The 23,646-nt window shown below is 48.0% G+C and overlaps 1 protein-coding gene across 1 annotated transcript in view; it reads left to right on the top strand.

Annotated features, from left to right (window-relative positions):
- The window catches only part of LOC147095572 (scavenger receptor cysteine-rich domain-containing protein DMBT1-like), a 960,763-nt gene extending 938,831 nt beyond the window's left edge, over window positions 1–21,932 (top strand). Inside the window, exon 12 of the mRNA XM_085973664.1 lies at window positions 21,890–21,932. Coding sequence (XP_085829790.1) covers window positions 21,890–21,932 — 43 coding nt within the window. The remainder of the gene's footprint in view (window positions 1–21,889) is intronic.
- Window positions 21,933–23,646: the final 1,714 nt, after the last annotated feature.

Below are 23,646 nucleotides of genomic sequence, written 5' to 3'. Positions count from 1 at the left end.
CTCGGCCAAACTTAGGGCCAACTCTACTGAATTTCGGCGATGTGGCCTACACTTTCCGGCGGGCGCTAACTTTAGCGAGCGCCCGACTTTAGCGCCCCAAAAGTGTCCAGACTGAATTTCTAGTCCAATGCCTGCACCTGTGATATCAGTGCTGTAATTTTAATATTCATGCAATGACTTTACCTGTGATATCAGTGCTGTAATTCTGATATTTACACAGTGACTGTATCTGTGATATCGGTGTTGGAATTCTGATAATAACACAGTGACTGTATGTGCGATATTGCTGATGTAATTCTGATAATTACTGTGGCAGTACCTGTGATATCAGTGCTGTAATTCTGATATTTACACAATGACTGTACATGTTAGGACATTGCTGTAATTCTGATATTTATCCAGTCACTGTACCCGTGATATCAGCAGAGTAATTCTGGTTTTATACACTAATTTAATCTGTAATACCAGTGCTTTAGTTCTCATATTTACAGATTGACTGTACCTGTGATAGCAGTGTTGTAATTCTGAAATTCACATGCTGCCTGTACCTGTGATATCAGTGCTGTATTACTGATATTCATACAATGAATGCACCTGACATCATTCCTGTTATTCTTATAATTACACAATGGCAGTACCTCTGATATCAGTGCTGTAATTTTGATATTTATACACTGACTGAACCAATGACATCACTGCTGTAATTCTGATATTTATACAGTGACTGCTGAGATGTCAGTGCTGTCATTCTGATATTTACACAGTGACGGTATCTGTGATATCAGTGCGGTAATTACAATATTTACACAGTCACTCTACCAGTGATATCAGTGCTGCAATTCTGATGTTTAATCACTGAGTTTATCAGTGATAGCAGTGCTGTAATTCTGATGTTCACATACTACATTTACCTGTTATATCAGTGCTGTAATTCTGATGTTCACATACTACATTTACCTGTTATATCAGTGCTGTAATTCTGATATTCACATATTACATTTACCTGTTATATCAGTGCTGTAATTCTGATGTTCACATACTACATTTACCTGTTATATCAGTGCTGTAATTCTGATGTTCACATACTACATTTACCTGTTATATCAGTGCTGTAATTCTGATATTCACATATTACATTTACCTGTTATATCAGTGCTGTAATTCTGATATTCACATACTACATTTACCTGTTATATCAGTGCTGTAATTCTGATATTCACATACTACATTTACCTGTTATATCAGTGCTGTAATTCTGATATTCACATACTACATTTACCTGTTATATCAGTGCTGTAATTCTGATATTCACATACTACATTTACCTGTTATATCAGTGCTGTAATTCTGATATTCAAACAGTGATTCTACCTATGATACCAGTGCTGTAATTCTGATATTTACATGGACTGTAACTGTGATATCAGTCCTGTATTACTGATATTCATACGATGAATTTACCTCTGATATCACCTCTGACATCAGAGCTGTAATTCTGATTTTTGCACAGTTGGTGTACCTGTGATATCAGAGCTTTAATTCTGATATTTACACAGAGCGACTTTAGCAGTGAGATCTGTGCTGTATTTCTGATATACACCGAGTGAATTTACCTGTGATATCAGGGCTATAATTCTGATATTCATTCAGTGAATTTACCTGTGATATCGCTGCTGTAATTGTGATAGTTACACCATGATAGTACATGTGATATCATTGCTGTTATTCTAGTATATACCCAGTCACTCTATCTGTGATATCAGCAAGGTAATTCTGATTTTTACACATTGAGTTTATCTGTGATACCAGTGCTTTAATTCTGATATTCACACACTGACTGTACCTGTGGTGTCAAGGCTTTAATTCTGATATTCATTCAGTGAATTTACCTGTGATATCATTGCTGTAATTCTGCTATATACCCAGTCACACTACCTGCGATATCAGCAAGGTAATTCTGATTTTTACACGGACTGTAACTCTGATATCAGTGCTGTATTACTGATATTCACATAATGAATGTACCTCTGACATCAATGCTGTAATTCTGCTGTTTACACAGTAACTGTTATTGGATTTCATACATCTCATTATTATATTTACACAGTGAAAGTACCTCTGATATCAGTGCTGTAAATTATGAAATTCATACACTGACTGTACCTGTGGTATCAGTGCTGTAATTATGGGACTTACACAGTAACTCTACCGCTGATATAATTGTTGTAATTCTAATAGTAACCCCGTCACTGTACCAGTGATAGGATTGCTGTCATTCTGATATTTACTCACTGCGTGTATCTGTTATACCAGTGCTTTAATTTTCATATTGACGCAATGACAGTACCTGTGATATCGGTGCTGTAATTCTGATATTTGCACAGTGGCTGCAGTTGTGATATCAGTGCTGTAATTCTGATATTTACACAGTGACGGTATCTGTGATATCAGTGCTGTAATTACAGTATTTACACAGTCACTCTACCCGTGATATCAGTGCTGCAATTCTGATGTTTAATAACTGAGTTTATCAGTGAAAGCAGTGTTTTAATTCTGATTACACAGTGACTGTGCCTGTGATATCAGTGCTGTAATTCTGATAATCACTCAGTGACTCGTCCTGTGATATCAGTGCTATAATTTTGATATTTACAAGGATTGTAACTGTGATATCAGTACTTTATTACTGATATTCACATAATGAATGTACTTCTGACATCAGTGCTGCAATTCTGCTGTTTGCACAGTGACTGTTATTGGATTTCATACATGTTATTATTATATTTACACAGTGAAATTACCTCTGCTATCACTACTGTAATTATAATATTTTCACACTGACTGTACCTGTGATATCAGTGCTGTTATTCTGATATTCAGACATTGACTATACCTGTAACATCTTGCTGTAATACTAGTATTTAGACTGTGACTGTACCTGTGATATTGGAGCTTTAATTCTGATATTTACACACAGTGATTTTAGCTGTGATATCAGTGCTGTATTTCCGATATTCACACAGAAAATGTACTGGTGATATCAGTGCTTTAATTCTGATATTCACACACTGATTGTACCTTTGATTTGTGCTGTCATTTATGCTCTGACTGTACCTGTAATATTGTTGCTGTAATTATGAGATTTACACAGTGATTGTACCTGTGATATCATTGCTGTAATTCTGATATAGAAACCCTGACTGTACTTGTGCTAATAGGGGTGCACTTATGATATTTGCATACTAACTGTAGCTGTGATATAAGTGCTGTAATTCTGATATTTCCAGTGACTTTTTCTGTGATTTCAGAGCTGTAATTATGATAATTATGGAGTGACTGTACCTGTGATATCAGTGCTGTAATTCTCACACTAACAAACTGACTATACCTGTGATAATAGGATACTTACAAAATGTTAATTTGATTAGACAGCCTCAACATGGTTTTATAAAAGGTAAATCGTGTGTGGCAAATTTATTAGAGTATTTTTCAGGATGTAACTAGCAGGGTAGATAAAGGGGAACCCGTGGATGCAGTGCATTTAGATTTCCAAAAGGCATTCGATAAGGTGCCACATAAGAGGTTGTTAAGCAAGATAAGGGCACATGCGTTTGGATGTAAGATATTAGCTTGGATAAAGCATTGGTTAACAGACAGAAAACAGAGAGTATGGATCAACGGGTCATTTTCAGACTGGCAGGCTGTAACTAATCATGTGCCACAAGGGTCAGTGCTTGAGCCTCAGCTAATAACAATCTATATTAATGACTTCGATGAACGGGCCAAGAGCAATGTATCCAAGTTTGCTGACGATACAGAGCTAGGTGGAAAAGTAAGCTGTGAAGAGGACACAAAGTGCCTGCAAAGGGGTATAGACAGGTTAAGTGAATGAGAAATACGGTGGCAGATGGAGTATAATGTCAGGAAATGTGAGGTTATTCACTTTGGTAGGGAGGATAGAAAAACAGAATAATTCTTAAATGATGAGAAATTATGAAATGTTGGTGTTCAGAGAGATTTGGCTGTCCTAGTACAAGAGGCATAGAGAGTTAAAATTAAGGTGCAGCAAGCAATTCGCAAGGCAAATGGCATGTTGGCCATTATTGCTATAGCGTTGGAGTACAAGAGTAGGGAAGTGTTGCTGCAATTGTACAGGGCTCTGGTAAGACCACCCCTGGAGTACTGTGCACAGATTGGGTCCTTGTATTTAAGGAAGGATATTCTTGACTTCGAGGCGGTGCAACGAAGGCTCGCTAGATTGATCCCTGGGATGAGAGGGTTGTCCTATGAGGAGTGATTGAGTAGGTTGGGTCTATACTCGCTGGAGTTTAGAAGATTGAGTGTTGATCTCATTGAAACATATAAGATTCTGCGGGGGCTGGAGAGGAAAGATGCTGAGAGATTGCTTACCCTGGCTGGACAGTCTAGAGCTAGGGGGCATAGTCTCAGGGTAAGGGGCCGACCTTTTAAGACCGAGATGAGGAGGAATTTCTTCACTCATAGGGTGGTGAAACTTTGGAATTCTCTGCCCAAAAGTGCTGTGGATGCTGAGTAGTTGAGCATATTCAAGGCTGAGATAGATAGTTTTTTGGAATCCAGAGTAATTAAGGGATATGGGGATAGGGCAGGGGCCTGGAGTTGAGGTTGAAGATCAGCCACGATCTTATTGAAAGGGGGAGCAGGCTCGAAGGGTGTGTGGCCTACACCTGCTCAAAATTCTTATGTTCTGTTGTTTTAAAAAGCCGAATGGAATGTTGGCCTTAATCTTAACGGTGCTGGAATACAAAGAGGGCAAGTGACGTTACAGTTAAACAAATCTGGTTAGCCTCAATTTAAAGCACTGCATTCAGTTCTGGGCACCCCACCTGAGGAAGCATATATTGGCCTTGGAATGGGTGCAGCACAGATTCCCCACAATAATGCCGGGGCTAAAATGCTTAAATTATACGACGACAGGTTGCACATACTAGGCTTGTATATCTCTGAGTATAGAATAGTAAGGGTGATCTCTCTGAAGTGTTTAAGATAAATGAAGGAGGTGAGTGGGTAGATAGAGAGAGACTATTTCCTCTGGTGGGGCGTAACCTTAAAATTAGAGCTCCGCCGTTCAGGGGTGATTTCTGAAAACTCTTCTTCACACAACGGTGGAAGAAATCGGGAACTCTCCTCAAAAAAGCTGTTGAGTTTAGGTCAATTGAAATTTCAAGACTAAGATTAATATATATAAGCCGTGACCCACTCCAAATTCCGGTTTAATAGCCAGCTTAAAGGCTTTTTTTCACCATCCACTTCCTTAGCTTTGACGGCCATAAACTCCACATCCCTTTCAAATGGCTATTGAGATCCTTATCCACATTCACCTTCCTCACACCCCGTATATATCAGACCAGACCCTGTCTCCATCCTCTCCTCCCAACAGCTGTTGATGCTTAAATCCAACATCTCAGCATATCCGTGGGGCTGGTCAGCTTTTTACAACTGACTTTCTCACTTTCTGTGTGTATCTTTGTAGGCCCGTCGATCTCAAGTGCAAAACAGAGCCTCCTCATATCAATATTACGTAGAGTAAAGTAAAAAGAAAAGAAAATGTATCTACAGTTTAAATGGTGCTAATCTACCACAAATGTGCACATTTATTTCATCAAATGTCTTCCCTGCTCCTATAAACGAATATCCTCAGCTTCAGGAGTCGGTGCTATTCATTTAGGAGTGAGGATTTCAAAATGATTAATTTAAAAAAGAAATTCCAATGTTAAATGTTATTGCAAAATATCCCACTCTCTGACCAGCAGCAGTAAACACGGCTCAGCTGCACCTGTTTGTTAAATGAATGTAACTAATGCCAATCATTGTGCAATGCTCGTGTGTCACTCAAGGTTTACCTCAGGTATAAATATGGACTTATTTTGAAAGCAAAAAACCTGTGGCTCCAAACACTATCAGACAACGTCACTTCTCTCCGAAAATGGGAGAGCTGGTGATCATACAGATAGAAAATATTTACTACCCTATTCTTGCAATAGTTGGTGTTCTTGGTAAGCCGCTTCTAATCTGTTAATATTCACCTTTAACAGTGTCTCACTGTGTCGCTGTTCCTACTGTCGGTGTATTGATAATATTTGTTTGTTTTGATGTGATTGATGTGCAGACTCTGATTATCACCATCAGACATATAATAATTAGAAAATTCCAAGTTTCCAACATATTGGCCCAGAAATTCGGGTCGGGGGCTTCCCGCGGGTGCAAGCCCCCGACCTGCACTTACCGAGCGCGCCGGCCATTGAACTGTGGGCCCATGTGGGATTCCGATCCTGGGCCTCCTCCAACTGCCGGCATACAGTGCTTGTGTATCCCAGGGGCGCAGTTAGTTCGACGTATCCCCTGGGATCACGGGGGCCATGGAGATCCAATGGTAGCAGGGAATGCTTCATTCATAAGTTTGACAGGAAGAGCTGTCAAACCTATAAATACTATAAGCCCCTAAACATTACTAAAACTTCAAATAATTTTTTTTTAAAACATCACATTTTAAAAATAACTATAAATTACATGAAATAACTATTTAAAAAAATTAATTAATTTTTGAAAAAATTAATTACAGTTTCTAACGGGGCTAAAAATAAACTTATCTTTCTTTAAAGTATTTAAAAATAATAAACCTCTGGAAAATGTTTTAATTTTAATTAATTCACCACTTACCTTGTTAAAAGTAGGCCTTGCGCCTGCTTTTTATATGTGTAACTCTTGAAGACTTAACCTCCTGGAAAAACCTGGAAAAAACGTAAGTTCAATGCACACGCGCTGCCTCTCCGGCACATGCGTTCCACCTCTGAACACCTTCTTTCAAGGAAACGGAAGTTCCGGTTTCCCGCGCATGCGCAGTGCATGCATGAAACTGGCACTTCCATTGGGCCTACGGGTGAGTACCCCGTGCGTACTCAGCATTGGAACCCGAATTTCTGGGCCAAATCTGGCCCAGAAATTCGTGTCGGAGGCTTCCTGCAGGTGCAAGCCTCTGACCGGCACTATCCTAGCATGCCGGCCGTTGAGCTGTGGGCCCGTGTGGGATTCCGATCCTGGGCCTGCTCCAACTGCCGAAGTGCAGTGCTTGCTTATCCCAGGGGCACAGTTAGTTCGATGTGTCCCCTGGGATCAAGTGGGCCATGGAGAGCCAATGGTAGCAGGGAAATGCCCATTCATAAAATTGACAGGAAGAGCTGTCAAAACTATAAATACTATAAGCCCCAAAACATCACTAAAACTTCAAATAATTTTTTTTTTTAATCACATTTTTAAAATAACCATAAATTACATAAAATAACAATATTAAACAATAATTTAAATATTTGAAAAAATTAATTACATTTTCTAACAGGGCTAAAAATAACTTTCTTTAAAGTATTTAAAAATAATAAACTTGTGGAAAAAATGTTTTAATTTTAATTAATTCACCACTTACCTATTTAAAGCAGGCCTTGCGCCTGCTTTTTACATGTGTAACTCCTGGAGACTTACCCTCCCGGAGAAACCAGCAAAAAAAAGTAAGTTCCAGGCGCACGCGCTGCCTCTCTGATGTACGCGTTCGACCTCTGAACCCCTTCCTTTCAGGGAATGGAAGTTCCAGTTTCCCGCGCATGCGCAGTGCATGCACGAAACCGGCACTTCCATTGGGCCTACGGCTGAGTACCCCGTGCATACTCACGCATTGGGACCCAAATTTCTGGGTGTGTTTCCAGCCCCGTTATTCTATGCAGTGAGGAAGGAAATGAAACAGATCATCTCTCCAGGTAAGAAACTCCACAGCTTTGTGTTCACTTTCTGCAGTGTCCTGCTCTTCTCCCCCTCTCCCAAAGGTGCTGCCTGTTGCTGGGTACAGATCACTGGGGCAGCAGCTCTGGGGCCTCACTCAAGGGGCCATTCTTTATGTGGGACCTTAGATTGAGTGATTCAAGCATGAGGGCATCAGAACATCATCTTATTTGACATCCAGACACTCGCACTTTCCAGTAGGACTCACTGGACAGTGATCAGACTGGGACCCTGGGCTGATTGTGTTCCTCTCTGACCCAGGACTCACTGGACAGTGATCAGACTGTGTAAGATTCGCAATTTTCAGCAAAAATCACGCAAGAAAACTGGATAAAATAAGACTGTTTATTGACCAAAGTAAGCTTGCACAGAAAAACCTTTAATAAAAGGGCATACAAAATGGCCGCCAGGCCCCGTGATCAGTTTCTGAACCATTTCATTTCTGTTACTGCAAGCCAGACAGGCTTGTGGATTGAAGACAGTAAGCCCGCGAAAGCCAGTATCTGGGAACCGAAACTCAGAGGAACAGCATACATATTCAATGGATTACAAGTACAGGATGGGGCCCATCAAGATATGGGCGGACAATGCAAAATCACTCATACCCATTTATTGTACAAAGGAAAAACCATTTAGCAGCCATCAAGGAAAGTCTCCGGACCGATCAATGTGCGAACCGAGCCGCAGTGACAATGCAAAGGACATTAAAAAGACATTATCGGCCAGGGAGGCCAGTTTAAGTTATCACCGGCTCCGGTACAAGACAAAGCGCCCCTGCAGAGATTTCTGCCCGCCAAAATTAATACAAAGACAGGACTATGATTTGGCGGGAGATAAGACTGTCCCAAAAGAGTATAACTATGGATTGAAAGTCCATCTAAAAAACAAAAAAAACGACTTCTTCACTTGACTGGAGGCGCCAACTTCTTCGAACTACTGCGACTTCAGACTTCTACTTCTTCAAGGACTTCTTCTACGAGGAACGAACGAAGGACGGACGGTGCCAGGAACGGCGCCTCTTCCACTTCGGTAGTTGCGGAATCGATGAAGGCGTTTCGTCTATTTAAAGGCGGACGGCTTCGGTGAAAAGACAACGTGGTCGGTGTTCAGCCAAACAAGGCTCGGCCACGACGAGAAGACGACGAGGGTGGCCCGGGTACTGGGGTCGGGAGATCATCGACGACCCAGGCCGATGGAGAAGAAACCCTCTGGAGAACCGACCAGGCCGGAGACAAAAAGACAGTCCGGGCCTGACACTTCCGTGTCTCAACATCCCATCTGGTTGTTGGTCTGCTCCATGAACCAAAATCGACAACAGCTTGTAGCTGATCTTCAACCTTGACGAGCGCTCATCGAGGCTGTGTCTACCCCATCGCCTCGAGAGAGAGAGAGAGAGAGAGAGAATATCGACTGCGCCAGAAGTTTCCAAATCCACGTGATGACGGAAAGCGGTGCCAAAAAGGCTGCGAACCCCCTTTCTCGCGATTTCGAGAGTGGTGAGCATGATCCCAGGTTCCCCAGGTCGAAACTTAGTTTAGGTATAGGGGAGGGAGTTAAGGGAAATTGTAATGTGTTTCCCCTTTTACGATGTGCCGTGTGTTCCCCATTTCCATAGAGTCAAGTTCATAAATTTGTGCATGATTGTAGTTACTTTAATCTGTGCCTATGACATGTATTTTGTAATGCTTCAAACTGTTTAAAAATAAAAGCATCCATTTCGTGCTATTCAGCCTGGTCTATTGAGTCCTTTCTCTGCACTACTGTTCTCTGCATCTAAGTCCAAGTTCTAGAACCGTAGGGGGAGTGGGTCGAACCACTCAAGGGTAATTCTTGCACGAAGCCTGGCAGGAGGCCAGAACGGGCAAGAGAGCAGGAAAAAACCCCTACAGAAATGGCGACCACGGCAGGGCCTTGGCAGCAGGAAAGTAGTGTGTTAGATCAAGATCTGAATAAACGAAATGTGATGGATGAAAGAATAGCAGATTATGTTTTCGGAAAAGTCAACCTCACAAAACAATGGATATCTGATCTATTAAGGGATAGGCGCCCGCTAGACGCAGCCATCAAGTGGACAGCGGGTAGAGAGCATAAGAAATCTGTAGAAAAGGCGGTCTGGCTGATGTGCTACAAGAAGCAAGTCCAGCTTTTGGACCAGGTAGTTGCAGCACAGACAGTCCAGATCAACGGCTTGCTTAAAGACGTAGAGGAAAAGGTTGTGGGTGGTCAAAAGCTGATTGAATCACTTGACGCGCTGAATCAGGAACGCCGCTCCGTAATTCGTTGGCACGAAATCCGAGTAGAATATTTAAAATGTCAGGTCGTTGAGGCCAAGGCCAGTGAAGGTAGAATGAGAGAGAGGTGTTTCCGTCTAGCCAAACAAGTAGATGCCCAAGAGGAAAAGCTCCTGGGAGCCAGGGCAGCATATAAGTTGGCCATGGAGGATAGATCTGAGAACACCGACCACAGCGCTTGCCGCCGGGAGCTAGAGGACCTGAGAAAGGCCCTAGCGAAGGCAAACGGGTTGGTGTGTCTCATAAATCCACCAGCGAGTCAGCTGTTGCTAGCCAAGGAATCCAAAAGACCGATTCCACAAGAGGCAGTTGGGGTACCAACCCCCGAACCCTCTGCGCCTCCTGCTTATGAGGAGTCTTGGACTCCGGGACAGGAGACGGAGACGGTAGAGGAAGAGAGCCCTGAGGTAGAGCAACCCCAGATAGTAGAGTCGGGGCCAGCGCCGTTGTGTCCAACGAGGCACCGGAGGCTCGGGCCAAATGAAGAAAATGGTGATGACGGACCCCTTGAGAGTCAGATCATAATGCCTCATAGCGCACGACAGCTAAGAGAGATGATAAGTCACATCCCAAAACTCTCCGAGTCAGGTGATCCCTCCGTGCATTTCAGGGACGTGGAACAGACCGCAGCAGTCAATGACTGCGACGGGGTTGAACAGTCTAAAATGCTGCTGTTCTCCCTGGACAGTTCGCTCCTCCAGTGTCTCCCTGACGAGAGCAAGAGAGGGCACAGGGACTATGAGTTGCTACGGGATGAGATTCTGGAGATCATGGGAGAGGGGGACGGAACTCCGTTCCTCCGTTTAGAAAAGACAGTGCAGCTAGAGGGAGAACCCCCACGGGTTTTCGCCGACAGGTTGTGGCCAGTGTATCGGCGCAGCTGCCCGGGCGGGCCGGCCCGGGCCGGGCTGGATGGCGAACAAAGGGCTCACTGGCTTCGGTGCCTGATAGCAGGTTGCCTCCCAGTCGTGAAGGAACAGGCCAAAGCATGGTTTGACCCCACCAACGCCCGCTCCACGGAGGATCTAGTGCTAGGTCAGCTCACGATCAGTTATAGGAATAACAAGGGCAAGAAAACGCCTGTTGAAAAAGGAAAGTTGCATGAGGTGAGGCCCGCAGCCTCTGCTAAAAGGGAATGGCGTCAGGAGGGAAATCGCCCTCCTCAAGCCAATAGCAGTTGTTACGGGTGTGGGAAGGAGGGTCATTGGCGCAAGGACTGTAGGGATCCTTGGAAGGATAAGAGGGAGAGAGCGTTCGCCGCAGCCCAAGATCAAGCCCAAGCCCGAGTCGCCAACGACCTGAGAGTTTACCCAACACCAGCACAACCACAAGTGCAGGCCGCTGCCCCAACACCAGTCCAGAACCCAACCATAGCCTCTGCCCCGACTAAAGGGGGTGGTGCGGTTGTGGACCCCGCTGCGATCGAGTCAGTCTTGGAGACTATGCGGTCTCTGATGACCTGGCAGGGGAAGGTAGCGGTTGCTAACAGCCCTATCGCCCCCGAGACCCCAGCCGAAACACCTAAATGACTGACGCCCGCGCAGCCCGTCTACTTGTGTCCGCTCCGCTATGACGCTTGGAGAAGACCTGTGGTGGAGATGGAGGTGGAGAAACAAAGGGGTAGTTACCTGTTGGATACGGGAGCTTCATGTACCGTGATCCACACGGATAAACCTTTTGCCTCACCTCTGTCCGCCCAGGCTCCATATTTAGTAGCGGGTTTCACAGGTAGAGAACAGGCTGGCGCGTACTCCCTCCCGCTCTCCATTCAGTTGGGAGCACTCCACACCACATGGACGTGCATCCTATTGAAGTGGAATGAGGGGGGGGGGAAGGCATCCTTGGGGCTGATTTCTTGGTGGAACACGGGATCCTCGTGGACCTGAGAAATCACTGTCTCTGGGGAGCTGAGGGCGGTTTAGGTAAGGTAGTCGTAATCCCGGGGAAGGAAGAAAAGGGGACCCTGTGCACTATGAAGCCGTCAGGAGGTTACGATCTCGAGCTCATGGTAACAAACGTCCCAACGGACTTGCAGGCGTGTGTGTCAGAAAATCTGACCACGTTCGCCACCCACAAGCACGACTGCGGGAGAGTCACTGGGTTCGAAGTCAGCGTAGACGGGGACCCCATGATCCGACCCCAAAAGCAATATAATTTCCCCAAGGAGGCAGAACCCGACATGGAGACAGCAATATCTTCATTGGTACAGCAGGGCGTGTTGAGGACGATAGCCACCCACGTAAACTCCCCATTATGGCCGGTAAAGAAACCGGACAATTCGTGGAGAGCCACGGTGGACTACAGAGTCCTCAATAGTAATATCCCGGCCTGCGCGCCCACGGTAGCAGCAGTTGCAGACTTAATAGGGAGTATTCCAGCATCGGCGACCACATTCACGGTGCTGGACATCTCGAACGGTTTTTGGTCCATTCCGCTGCGGCGGGAGGGCCAGTACAAGTTTGCCTTTACATTCAAAGGGCAACAGTACACTTGGAACTGCTTACCACAGGGTTTTCACAACAGCCCCAGCATTTTCCATCAGTGCATGGCGGGGAGTTTGAAAGAGTTTAGCCAGCCCAACCAGATAGTGCAGGATGTGGACGACTTACTCCTGTTCACAGATACAAGGGAGCAGCACGACCCACTGTTAGCCGAATTGTTGGAACTGTTAGAAAGGAAGGGTTTCAAAGTAAACCCAAAGAAAGCCCAGATCGGCCAGCAGGAAGTCAAATTCCTGGGTCTGGCCATCCGCGAGGGAGAAAGAGCCATAGATAAGGCCAGGCGGGAATCTATACAAGATCTGCCGATTCCCAACACAGTAACGGGCGTAAGGTCCTTTTTGGGATTGACCGGGTACTGCAGAGATTTCATCGAGGACTATGCTGCCACAGCGGCCCCGCTACTTCGACTCTTACACAAGGGAGTCGAGTGGTCTTGGGACGAGGGGTGCCAGGCAGCGTTCGAGAAGTTGAAAAGAGATCTGCAGACCGCGCAAGCCCTAGGGGCCATAGATGGGGGAGAGGAGTTCTTTCTGGAGGTAGCCGCTAGTGGGGACAGCCTGAGCGCAGTGCTGCTCCAAGAGCGGCACGGCAAGCTAAGACCAGTAGTTTATTCCTCCAGGGTGCGCACGGATGTGGAGAGGAGTTTCTCCAATTGCAAACGGCATCTCCTGGCCACGCATTGGGCTGTGAACAGATCAGTGATCTTCACAGGGACCTCTCCCATTACGCTCCTCACCCATCACACCCCCACGAAGATGCTTCTGGATGGGAGGATTAAGGATGGGACCGTAAGCAGCGCTCGGATTGCGCGCTGGACCCTCCTCCTTTCCCAGATGGATCTCAAAGTTAAAGGCCTCTGCGCGCCAAGGCTCGCAGCCAATATGGCATATCCCGGGACAGCCCATCAATGTTCCGTAGAAGGGGTATGGGAAGTTAACATAGGTTTACGGGCCGGTATACATCCCACAGGCCGCGAGATCTACGTAGACGGTTCTAGCACTGTATCTGACGGCAAGCGACTCACAGGGTGTGGAGTTTATGACCCTGCGGCAAACATTGCCCTGGCAATTAAGCTCCCCAGCACTATGAGCGCGCAGCAGGCTGAACTGTCCGCGGTGGCGTACGTGGTTACCCACCCCGAGATTTTCCCAACCCCATACACGATTTGCTCAGACAGCATGTTCACGTGCAATTCGTGCACAGAGTACCTCGCAATCTGGTCCCGACGCGGGTACACCTCCGCGGACGGGCGGCCTTTAACAGTTAAGCCCTTGCTGGAGAAGATCCTAGCAGCTGTGGGGGAGAAAGGAGAGGTGTTCATCCATAAGGTGAAGGCTCACTCCACCACAGAACCCCGCAGGCAGGGCAACCAGCAGGCGGATGCGCTAGCCAGGGAGGGTGCCCGCAACGGCATTCTCTGCGACCCATACGAACCCGGACCCGTGGCGGCGATCCAAGGCAGGGAGGGAATTCCCGGGAACACAGGGGTGACACCGCCCCCAGACCTAAAGACTGTCCAAACCCTGGATCCCGCCCTAAAAGCAGTCCTAAAAGCCATCACAGAAGGCAAACAGGTAGAAGGTCCGTACAGTACGGCAGCCCTCACAGTGAAAGAAGGTATGCTGTTCCGAGAGGAGCAGTGGGTTGTGCCGCAGCAGCACCGGAGGGAATTCCTGCAATTGGCCCACGAGGGTCCAGGAGCGGGACACCCCGGACCTGAGGTCACCTGGCAACGGGTAGAGCAGGCAGGATGGTGGCCGGGACTTCGGGACGATGTCCGCGAGTTCTGCGCAAGCTGTCTTGTGTGTGCTGCTAACAACCCAGACCGCCACAAAAGGAAGGTGCCCATGGGGCACATCAGGAGGGTAGAGGGGCCATGGCAGTCAATTCAGGTCGACTACATAGGGCCCCTGCCCGCCGCCCAGGGAGGCTATAAGTACTGCCTTGTCCTGGTAGATGTGTTCACCAAATGGGTAGAAGCCTTCCCGTGCAGAACAGCTACGGCACTGGGTACTGCTAAGATCTTGATTCGGGAAGTGTTCTCACGGTGGGGACTCCCCCGTTTTGTAGAGTCCGACCAAGGGAGTCAGTTCACCGGTCAAGTAATGCAGAACGCCCTCATGCTCTTGGGCATTGAGGGAATGTGGCACGTAGCATACAATCCCCAGTCATCCGGGATTGTTGAGCGTATGAATCGGACCCTCAAGGAAAAGCTGAGGAAAGAGACAATGGGCTCGCCCCAGAAATGGGCGGAGGTCCTGCCTTTAGTCCTCATGGGGATCCGAGCCAGCCAATCCAAAAGCACGGGGTATTCCCCGCACGAGTTAATGACTGGAAGGATCATGCGAACACCCACCCATGTGCTAGCCCCGGTGCTCACTGAGGGCCAGCTCCGAGAGGTGAAACGGGACAAATTCGCCCAAACCCTCTTGGAGCGCCTGAGACAGATTTATGGGCAGACGGCTGGGAACATGGGAAGACAGCACCAGGGAAATAAACTGTTGTTGGAACCTCGGAAACAACAAGAGTGGGTAGTCGGAGACCAGGTCATGGTCCGAAACTACGCCAGGGTAGGGAGTTTTGAACCACTGTACATGGGGCCCTACAGCATTGTGGACAAGGCCAGCCCCATGGTTTATGCAGTGAAAACGCCCTGACGTACCAAATGGTTTCACATCAACCAGTGTAAACTATTTAAATCGGGTGCACAAGGGCCATCAAAGGGGACCAGGTCGGAGAACAAAGATCCTCAGCCTGTAACAGAGTCACAGACCACACAGGCTGGAACCGTAGCCTGCGTGAAGGGAGAGGCCATCCCATTGGAGTGGGAGGTCTCATCTTTTGAATGGGATTTAAGCAGGAGAGAGCACGAACAGCTCGACCCCGCCTTAGACCCAGTCATGGAGGAGGAAGAGTCAGAGGGCGACGATCCCGCCCTCGACTCAAGCTTGGGGGAGGTAGGGAATGGGGGCGGAGACTCACTACCTGTAAGGACAGGTGAGGTGGAGTCAGAAGCCACAGATCCCGACCCCGGGGGGGCGGAGCCTGAGGAAGGGGAGCTGGAGCCGGCAGCTGTGGAGGAACCACAGGCTGTGACGGTAACAGTCCCAACCCCCGGTCCATCGGCCCCGGGAGCCCGACCCAAAGCAGCCCCTCATAGGTCGGCTCGAGCGCCACAGCCCAGAAAATTTTGGCCAGATTCTCCCCATCCTTCCCAACCACGGTTTAGAGCAGCCCCAGGAAGGCATGATCCCCGTTCAGCAGCGACAGGCTGCGGGGGATCAAAGCCAAAGATCAATGCAGCCCCACCGCAGGGTGTGGCACACGACAGGCCTCACAGGGATTCGGAAAGCCGCCCCATGGAGGGCGGCGCTGTACATAAGTTAAGTTAGGTAATTATGGTCATAGTTTTAAGGAATGTAAAGTATATGGTGTTAAGAGTACAATTTTGAGGTCTGCCCGGTATGTGTGTTTGTTAGGGAGCGGGGTCCAGGAACCCGCGCGTCCAATTAATTTAGGCCAGCACCTATCGGGAGCCCGGCTACATCATTTTGTTGGTTACAGAAACCTGGGATATGATGGAGAGGATTTTCATCACGTTCATGGCGATCGGGTGCGGGTGGGCCTACCGAGGCCGCACCAAGGACGTCATCATTTTCGGATGCTCCGGGGACACGGCCCCCATCGCAACGGATGGGACGGGGAAGCGAGAGGTTGAGGAAACCGCCACCTACTTCCACCAAGGGAGATGGCCAGGTTGGTTGGGAACAAATTCCACGGAATATTCCAGCAATTTCGGTTTTGCCTACCAAGAGACTTCGTTAACGTGCCCTCGAGTGAGGATCCTTGCGCCCAGAGTCAGCGTCACCGTGGGAAAGAGGATTTGTCTGGTGTGCAATGGGAACGTACCACTAAGGCGATGGTGGTGGCTACGAAAGCTGGGAAAGGACATGAGAAACTCTACGGTCGAGTGGGAGCGACTGGGTAATAATAACCATCGGACTATTACGGGAATTCACGGACAATTACGTGTGTGTTGGGACAAATGGTGGGAACCAGATGAGGGAATATATGTCTGTATGTGGGGTTCGAGACACGTCTGCCCCAAGGGCGTATCCATCTTCTTCCAGAGGCAGTGGCAGGATGAAGGGAAGGGGATGAGATGGGATGTTAGCACTCGAGCGTGCGGAGCCCCATACTCCCCTATTCCGGTGAACGCCACTGAACTCATCACCCGCCCACACAAGCCCCTGCCCACGCTTCCGGTAGCACTAGCCCAGAAAGGAGGGTGCCCAACCACCACCAAGGGACCCGGGAACGGTTTAGTATTGGTACCCACCGGTCAGGTGCTGTACCAAGGGGTACACTACGCGGTGGCCTCAGTGATTTTAAATCTCACTGAGGGAAGATTGCCGGAGTGGTGTCCCAAAGAAACGGAACAATTATACCAGGTCCTGTTAACCCGTACGTTTAGACAATTTTACGAATTTGACTTTGCCGACATCAACAGAGACAAATTATACACCACACCGCCAGAAGTTTTGGATCGAGTCGGGAGGCAAAGAAGGGGTACTGTAAATGACATATTCACTGCTTTTAATACCGGGACATCTGTTGTCAACGCTCTAGATAACGTGGAGCTGCAGACACAGATCAACAGTTTAAAAGCCCAGTTAAGGAACATATTGACAGACGAAAACAAGGTAGTGCGTTCTGAGTTGCATGAGGACCAGGCCATGACACTACACTTTAAGGACATAATTGCTGAGCTGGAGAAACACGCGAGAACGGTAAATGCACTCATTAAGGAGGATCGGAATGCGTCCGATCAAGCTGCGCAAAACGAGGCCTGTGTGCTGCACGGGGCGTGGTTACTGGGCGAGGGCCGCAGTAATCTTGAGGATTTAAAACAGGGTTTGGTCCCATCCTGGATCAGCAACAAGCACTTGCAAGCACTCCACCCTTTTGAGAATGCATTAAGCCCATGCCAGCTCAGACTAGCCGCAGAAGCATACCCAGTCCCAGTGGACTGCGGACATTCGAATCACACTATTATGGGAATAGTAGTAAGAATGCCGGTGTTGGGTCCCACAGCAAAGCCCGCCCCGGTGTACAGAGTGGAGAACATTGGAGTCATTCGGGGGGGGCGCACACATTCGTTACGCAGCGGTCCCGCCTTACGTCATCAGATGGGAGCATACGATGACAGGCACCGACCTCTCGGGATGTCGGAGCCGGGGAGCACACATCATCCTGTGTCCCCAGCACTTGAACGCCTTTCTGAAACCACAGTGCGGGTTCAGGACTGCTAGCGCAAAGCCGGTGAATTGCACCATGGAGGCAATGGCAGAGGACCATGTGCCCCCACAGGTAGCATATATCGGGGGTGGGACATACTGCGTCACCACTGCAGCGCCTCAGTACCGATATGGACAACACAAGTGGTGGTCGGTCGGTGATAGCAGTTTCTGTTTCAAACCCAGGGCCGAGGTTCAAGTGGCACAACAACGAATTGTCCCCATTCCTGCGCCCTCCACCGTTCACATCACTATCAAAGAGAATGTCACAGACTTACAACGATTTGTCGCGCATTTTGGTTCTGTCATTCCCCCTCTTCCCGAACACCTCACCAAGATTTTAAAAGCCGTTATAGTTTCACAGAAACATTTCTACACACTGGAGCAGAAGACTTTAGAGATAGGAAAAGACATATTGGACATAACCATCCCACCATGGTGGGACTTGTTCACCAACATAGAGGTCCCCGCCTGGATTAGAATAGCATCCCATATCCTAGTAGTATGTCAGGTTTTAATTGTGATATTTTTGCTCTTCGTGCATTGCAAAAGAGGCAAACGCCTCCAGAGGCACGAGAACACAGGAGAATGGAGAGAACGCTATGTGCAAATGGGGGAAGCAGATACCCCACTCTGAGCTGCTAGTGTAAGATTAAGCGTCCCTCCATTTAAAATTTTTTTTTTTTTTTTTTTGTGATTGTTTTGGGTTATAAGGAAATAAGTATTGTTATGTTATTAGTCGTTCTTAAGTTTTTTTGGATTAATAAAAGATGCATGCAGATGGTGCCAGGGGGTATCAACCCCCGCACATCTGACAAGTGAATGTGTTATAGTTTAAGATACGCTGTCTATGATTGTCCAAATGTACAAAAGGTAATTTTCGTTTTCTGCGGAAATGGGAACTGCATGTGTCGTGAGGGTCATAGATAGTTAAGTGCCAGGAATGTTTGGATGTGGGGAATCAGGGAAAATTTGCTCATCAAGGATTATTGATATTTTAAGCAAGCTTTCAGTATCACAGGGGGGCCTGTAAGATTCGCAATTTTCAGCAAAAATCACGCAAGAAAACTGGATAAAATAAGACTGTTTATTGACCAAAGTAAGCTTGCACAGAAAAACCTTTAATAAAAGGGCATACAAAATGGCCGCCAGGCCCCGTGATCAGTTTCTGAACCATTTCATTTCTGTTACTGCAAGCCAGACAGGCTTGTGGATTGAAGACAGTCAGCCCGCGAAAGCCAGTATCTGGGAACCGAAACTCAGAGGAACAGCATACATATTCAATGGATTACAAGTACATGATGGGGCCCATCAAGATATGGGCGGACAATGCAAAATCACTCATACCCATTTATTGTACAAAGGAAAAACCGTTTAGCAGCCATCAAGGAAAGTCTCCGTACCGATCAATGTGCGAACCGAGCCGCAGTGACAATGCAAAGGACATTAGAAAGACATTATCGGCCAGGAAGGCCAGTTTAAGTTATCACCGGCTCCGGTACAAGACAAAGCGCCCCTGCAGAGATTTCTGCCTGCCAAAATTAATACAAAGGCAGGACTATGATTTGGCGGGAGATAAGACTGTCCCAAAAGAGTATAACTATGGATTGAAAGTCCATCTAAAAAACAAAAAAAACGACTTCTTCACTTGACTGGAGGCGCCAACTTCTTCGAACTACTGCGACTTCAGACTTCTACTTCTTCAAGGACTTCTTCTACGAGGAACGAACGAAGGACGGATGGTGCCAGGATCGGCGCCTCTTCCACTTCGGTAGTTGCAGAATCGATGAAGGCGTTTCGTCTTTTTAAAGGCGGACGGCTTCGGTGAAAAGACAACGTGGTCGGTGTTCAGCCAAACAAGGCTTGGCCACGATGAGAAGACGACAAGGGTGGCCCGGGTACTGGGGTCGGGAGATCATCGACGACCCAGGCCGATGGAGAAGAAACCCTCTGGAGAACCGACCAGGCCGGAGACAAAAAGACAGCCCGGGCCTGACACTTACGTGTCTCAACATCCCATCTGGTTGTTGGTCTGCTCCATGAACCAAAATCGACAACAGCTTGTAGCTGATCTTCAACCTTGACGAGCGCTCATCGAGGCTGTGTCTACCCCATCGCCTCGAGAGAGAGAGAGAGAGAGAGAGAGAGAGAGAGAGAGAATATCGACTGTGCCAGAAGTTTCCAAATCCACGTGACGACGGAAAGCGGTGCCAAAAAGGCTGCGAACCCCCTTTGTCGCGATTTCGAGAGTGGTGAGCATGATCCCAGGTTCCCCAGGTCGAAACTTAGTTTAGGTATAGGGGAGGGAGTTAAGGGAAATCGTAATGTGTTTCCCCTTTTACGATGTGCCGTGTGTTCCCCATTTCCATAGAGTCAAGTTCATAAATTTGTGCATGATTGTAGTTACTTTAATCTGTGCCTATGACATGTATTTTGTAATGTTTCAAACTGTTTAAAAATAAAAGCATCCATTTCGTGCTATTCAGCCTGGTCTATTGAGTCCTTTCTCTGCACTACTGTTCTCTGCATCTAAGTCCAAGGTCTAGAACCGTAGGGGGAGTGTGTCGAACCACTCAAGGGTAATTCTTGCACGAAGCCTGGCAGGAGGCCAGAACGGGCAAGAGAGCAGGAAAAAAACCCTTACAACTGGGACCACGGGATGATTGTGTTCCTCTCTGACCCAGGCCTCACTGGACAGTGATCAGACTGGGACCCCTGGCTGATTGTGTTCCTCTCTGACCCAGGCCTCACTGGACAGTGATCAGACTGGGACCCCTGGCTGATTATGTTCCTCTCTGACCCAGGACTCACTGGACAGTGATCAGACTGAGACCCTGGGCTGATTGTGCTCCTCTCTGACCCAGGACTCACTGGACAGTGATCAGACTGGGACCACGGGCTGATTGTGTTCCTCTCTGACCCAGGCCTCACTGGACAGTGATCAGACTGGGACCCCTGGCTGATTGTGTTCCTCTCTGACCCAGGACTCACTGGACAGTGATCAGACTGAGACCCTGGGCTGATTGTGTTCCTCTCTGACCCAGGACTCACTGGACAGTGATCAGACTGGGACCACGGGCTGATTGTGTTCCTCTCTGACCCAGGACTCACTGGACAGTGATCAGACTGAGACCCCTGGCTGATTGTGTTCCTCTCTGACCCAGGACTCCCTGGACAGTGATCAGACTGGGACCACGGGCTGATTGTGTTCCTCTCTGACCCAGGACTCACTGGACAGTGATCAGACTGGGACCCCTGGCTGATTGTGTTCCTCTCTGACCCAGGACTCACTGGACAGTGATCAGACTGGGACCCCGGGCTGATTGTGTTCCTCTCTGACCCAGGACTCACTGGACAGTGATCAGACTGGGACCCCTGGCTGATTGTGTTCCTCTCTGACCCAGGGCTCATTGGACAGTGATCAGACTGGGACCCCGGGCTGATTGTGTTCCTCTCTGACCCAGGGCTCACTGGACAGTGATCAGACTGGGACCCTGGGCTGATTGTGTTCCTCTCTGACCCAGGACTCACTGGACAGTGATCAGACTGAGACCCCGTGCTGATTGTGTCCCTCTCTGACCCAGGACTCACTGGACAGTGATCAGACTGGGACCCCGGGCTGATTGTGTTCCTCTCTGACCCAGGACTCACTGGACAGTGATCAGACTGGGACCACGGGCTGATTGTGTTCCTCTCTGACCCAGGACTCACTGGACAGTGATCAGACTTAGACCCCTGGCTGATTGTGTTCCCGTCTGACCCAGGACCCACTGGACACAGGTCAGACTGGGACCCTGTAATATCTGTTCACCATATACTGGTCTCTGGGAAAATATATAACTGTACACTGTACCCAGTCTGCACGATTCACTAAAATGGGAATTATGGACTGGTTGCCGAGCCCAGGAAAACAGGCATTAGATATTCACCTGTGTCCCTCCACCTTCCTAGGTCTAAAACTTTTAACATTTGTTCATTTTTATTCCTGCAGTCCCAGCCTCACTGGCCTGGGATTCAAACACAGTGCATCGTAAGCTCATCCTGTCTGAAGACCAGGGCAGTGTGAGACTTGGTGAGAGAGACTTACTGCTTCCTGATAACCCAGAGAGATTCAATGCTGCTGTCAGGGGTCCTGGGGTCACATGAATTCACATCAGCGAAACTCTACTGGGCGGTGTAGCTCAGGGACAAGACTGAGTAAACTTTGGGTGTGGCAGAGAGTCATCCAATAGGAATGGAGAGTTAAACCTGTAGGCTGAACATGGATACTGGTTTGTGCACCCGTGAAATGGGAATGAAGATAGAGCTGTTGAAAGTCCATTAGTCCCACTGACCCCGAGTGTGAATCCCAGGACTAGTTTATCTGCACTATGAGGGAGGACAGGTGACCTTTTACAATGCTACTGATTTGTCCAATCTCTACACTTTCACTCTTAGTTTTTTGTATCCTGGATTGTGCGATGAGGGTGACAAGTTTTCCCCCACTAAACTGCGTCATCTCGAACCGTAGGTTCCTAAACTGATGTGTCAGAGTACGGAGGAAATGTGTCCACTGCGGGGCGAATATTGCACATCTTACACTGTAACTTCGAGACACAGCAGTAAACAGCTCTGGGAAAGGGGCTTGGCAATAAATGGTGGGGTTGAGAGTGTTGGGCTGGTGAATTGTAAGTGTTCCTTGTGCTGAGCTCTTGGGCTGTGATCACGGACTGGGACGTGTGTTACTGTGCAGGGTGAAGAGGTCCCAACATGAGCTCCTGGCCGCTCGCACCAGCTGTCCAATCTGGAACTCTTCATTCCTGGTCATTCCACCGTGAGAGGCCCTGCTGCTCTTTGTGAATCCGGGGTCCATGTTCCAAATTCCAGCAGTGCCGTTCCCCGTCAGCAAACCGGAGTAACGGGATCCCGGAGTCACATTGCACTGTTTACACAAATGCAGGGGCTAGTAATGTAAAAATACATAAAATATACAACAGTTTTATATAAATGGGTAAAATTGGCTCCGGATGGGCTGAAGCAACAAGGGGTCGCTGAGTTACACCTCGTGGTTGTAGTAAGAGATGAAAAGCTCATCATAGGAACTTGCATAACCAGGCTCCAGACCAGCTGAAGATCTACATAACCTGGCTCCAGACCAGCTGAACATCTACATAGCCTGGCTCCAGACTAGCTGAAGATCTCCATAACCTGGCTCCAGACCAGCTGAAGATCTCCATAACCTGGCTCCAGACCAGCTGAAGATCTCCATAACCTGGCTCCAGACCAGCTGAACATCTACATAACCAGGCTCCAGACCAGCTGAAGATCTCCATAACCTGGCTCCAGACCAGCTGAAGATCTCCATAACCTGGCTCCAGACCAGCTGAAGATCTCCATAACCTGGCTCCAGACCAGCTGAAGATCTACATAACCTGGCTCCAGACCAGCTGAACATCTACATAGCCTGGCTCCAGACTAGCTGAAGATCTCCATAACCTGGCTCCAGACCAGCTGAAGATCTCCATAACCTGGCTCCAGACCAGCTGAAGATCTCCATAACCTGGCTCCAGACCAGCTGAACATCTACATAACCAGGCTCCAGACCAGCTGAAGATCTCCATAACCTGGCTCCAGACCAGCTGAAGATCTCCATAACCTGGCTCCAGACCAGCTGAAGATCTCCATAACCTGGCTCCAGACCAGCTGAACATCTACATAACCAGGCTCCAGACCAGCTGAAGATCTCCATAACCTGGCTCCAGACCAGCT

Source organism: Somniosus microcephalus, unplaced genomic scaffold, assembly GCF_052327205.1.
Source record: "Somniosus microcephalus isolate GS21.2 unplaced genomic scaffold, FLI_Smic_1.0 unresolved_chr1, whole genome shotgun sequence".
In the NCBI taxonomy this organism is placed as follows: domain Eukaryota; kingdom Metazoa; phylum Chordata; class Chondrichthyes; order Squaliformes; family Somniosidae; genus Somniosus; species Somniosus microcephalus.
This window is presented reverse-complemented; position numbering and strand designations above follow the sequence as displayed.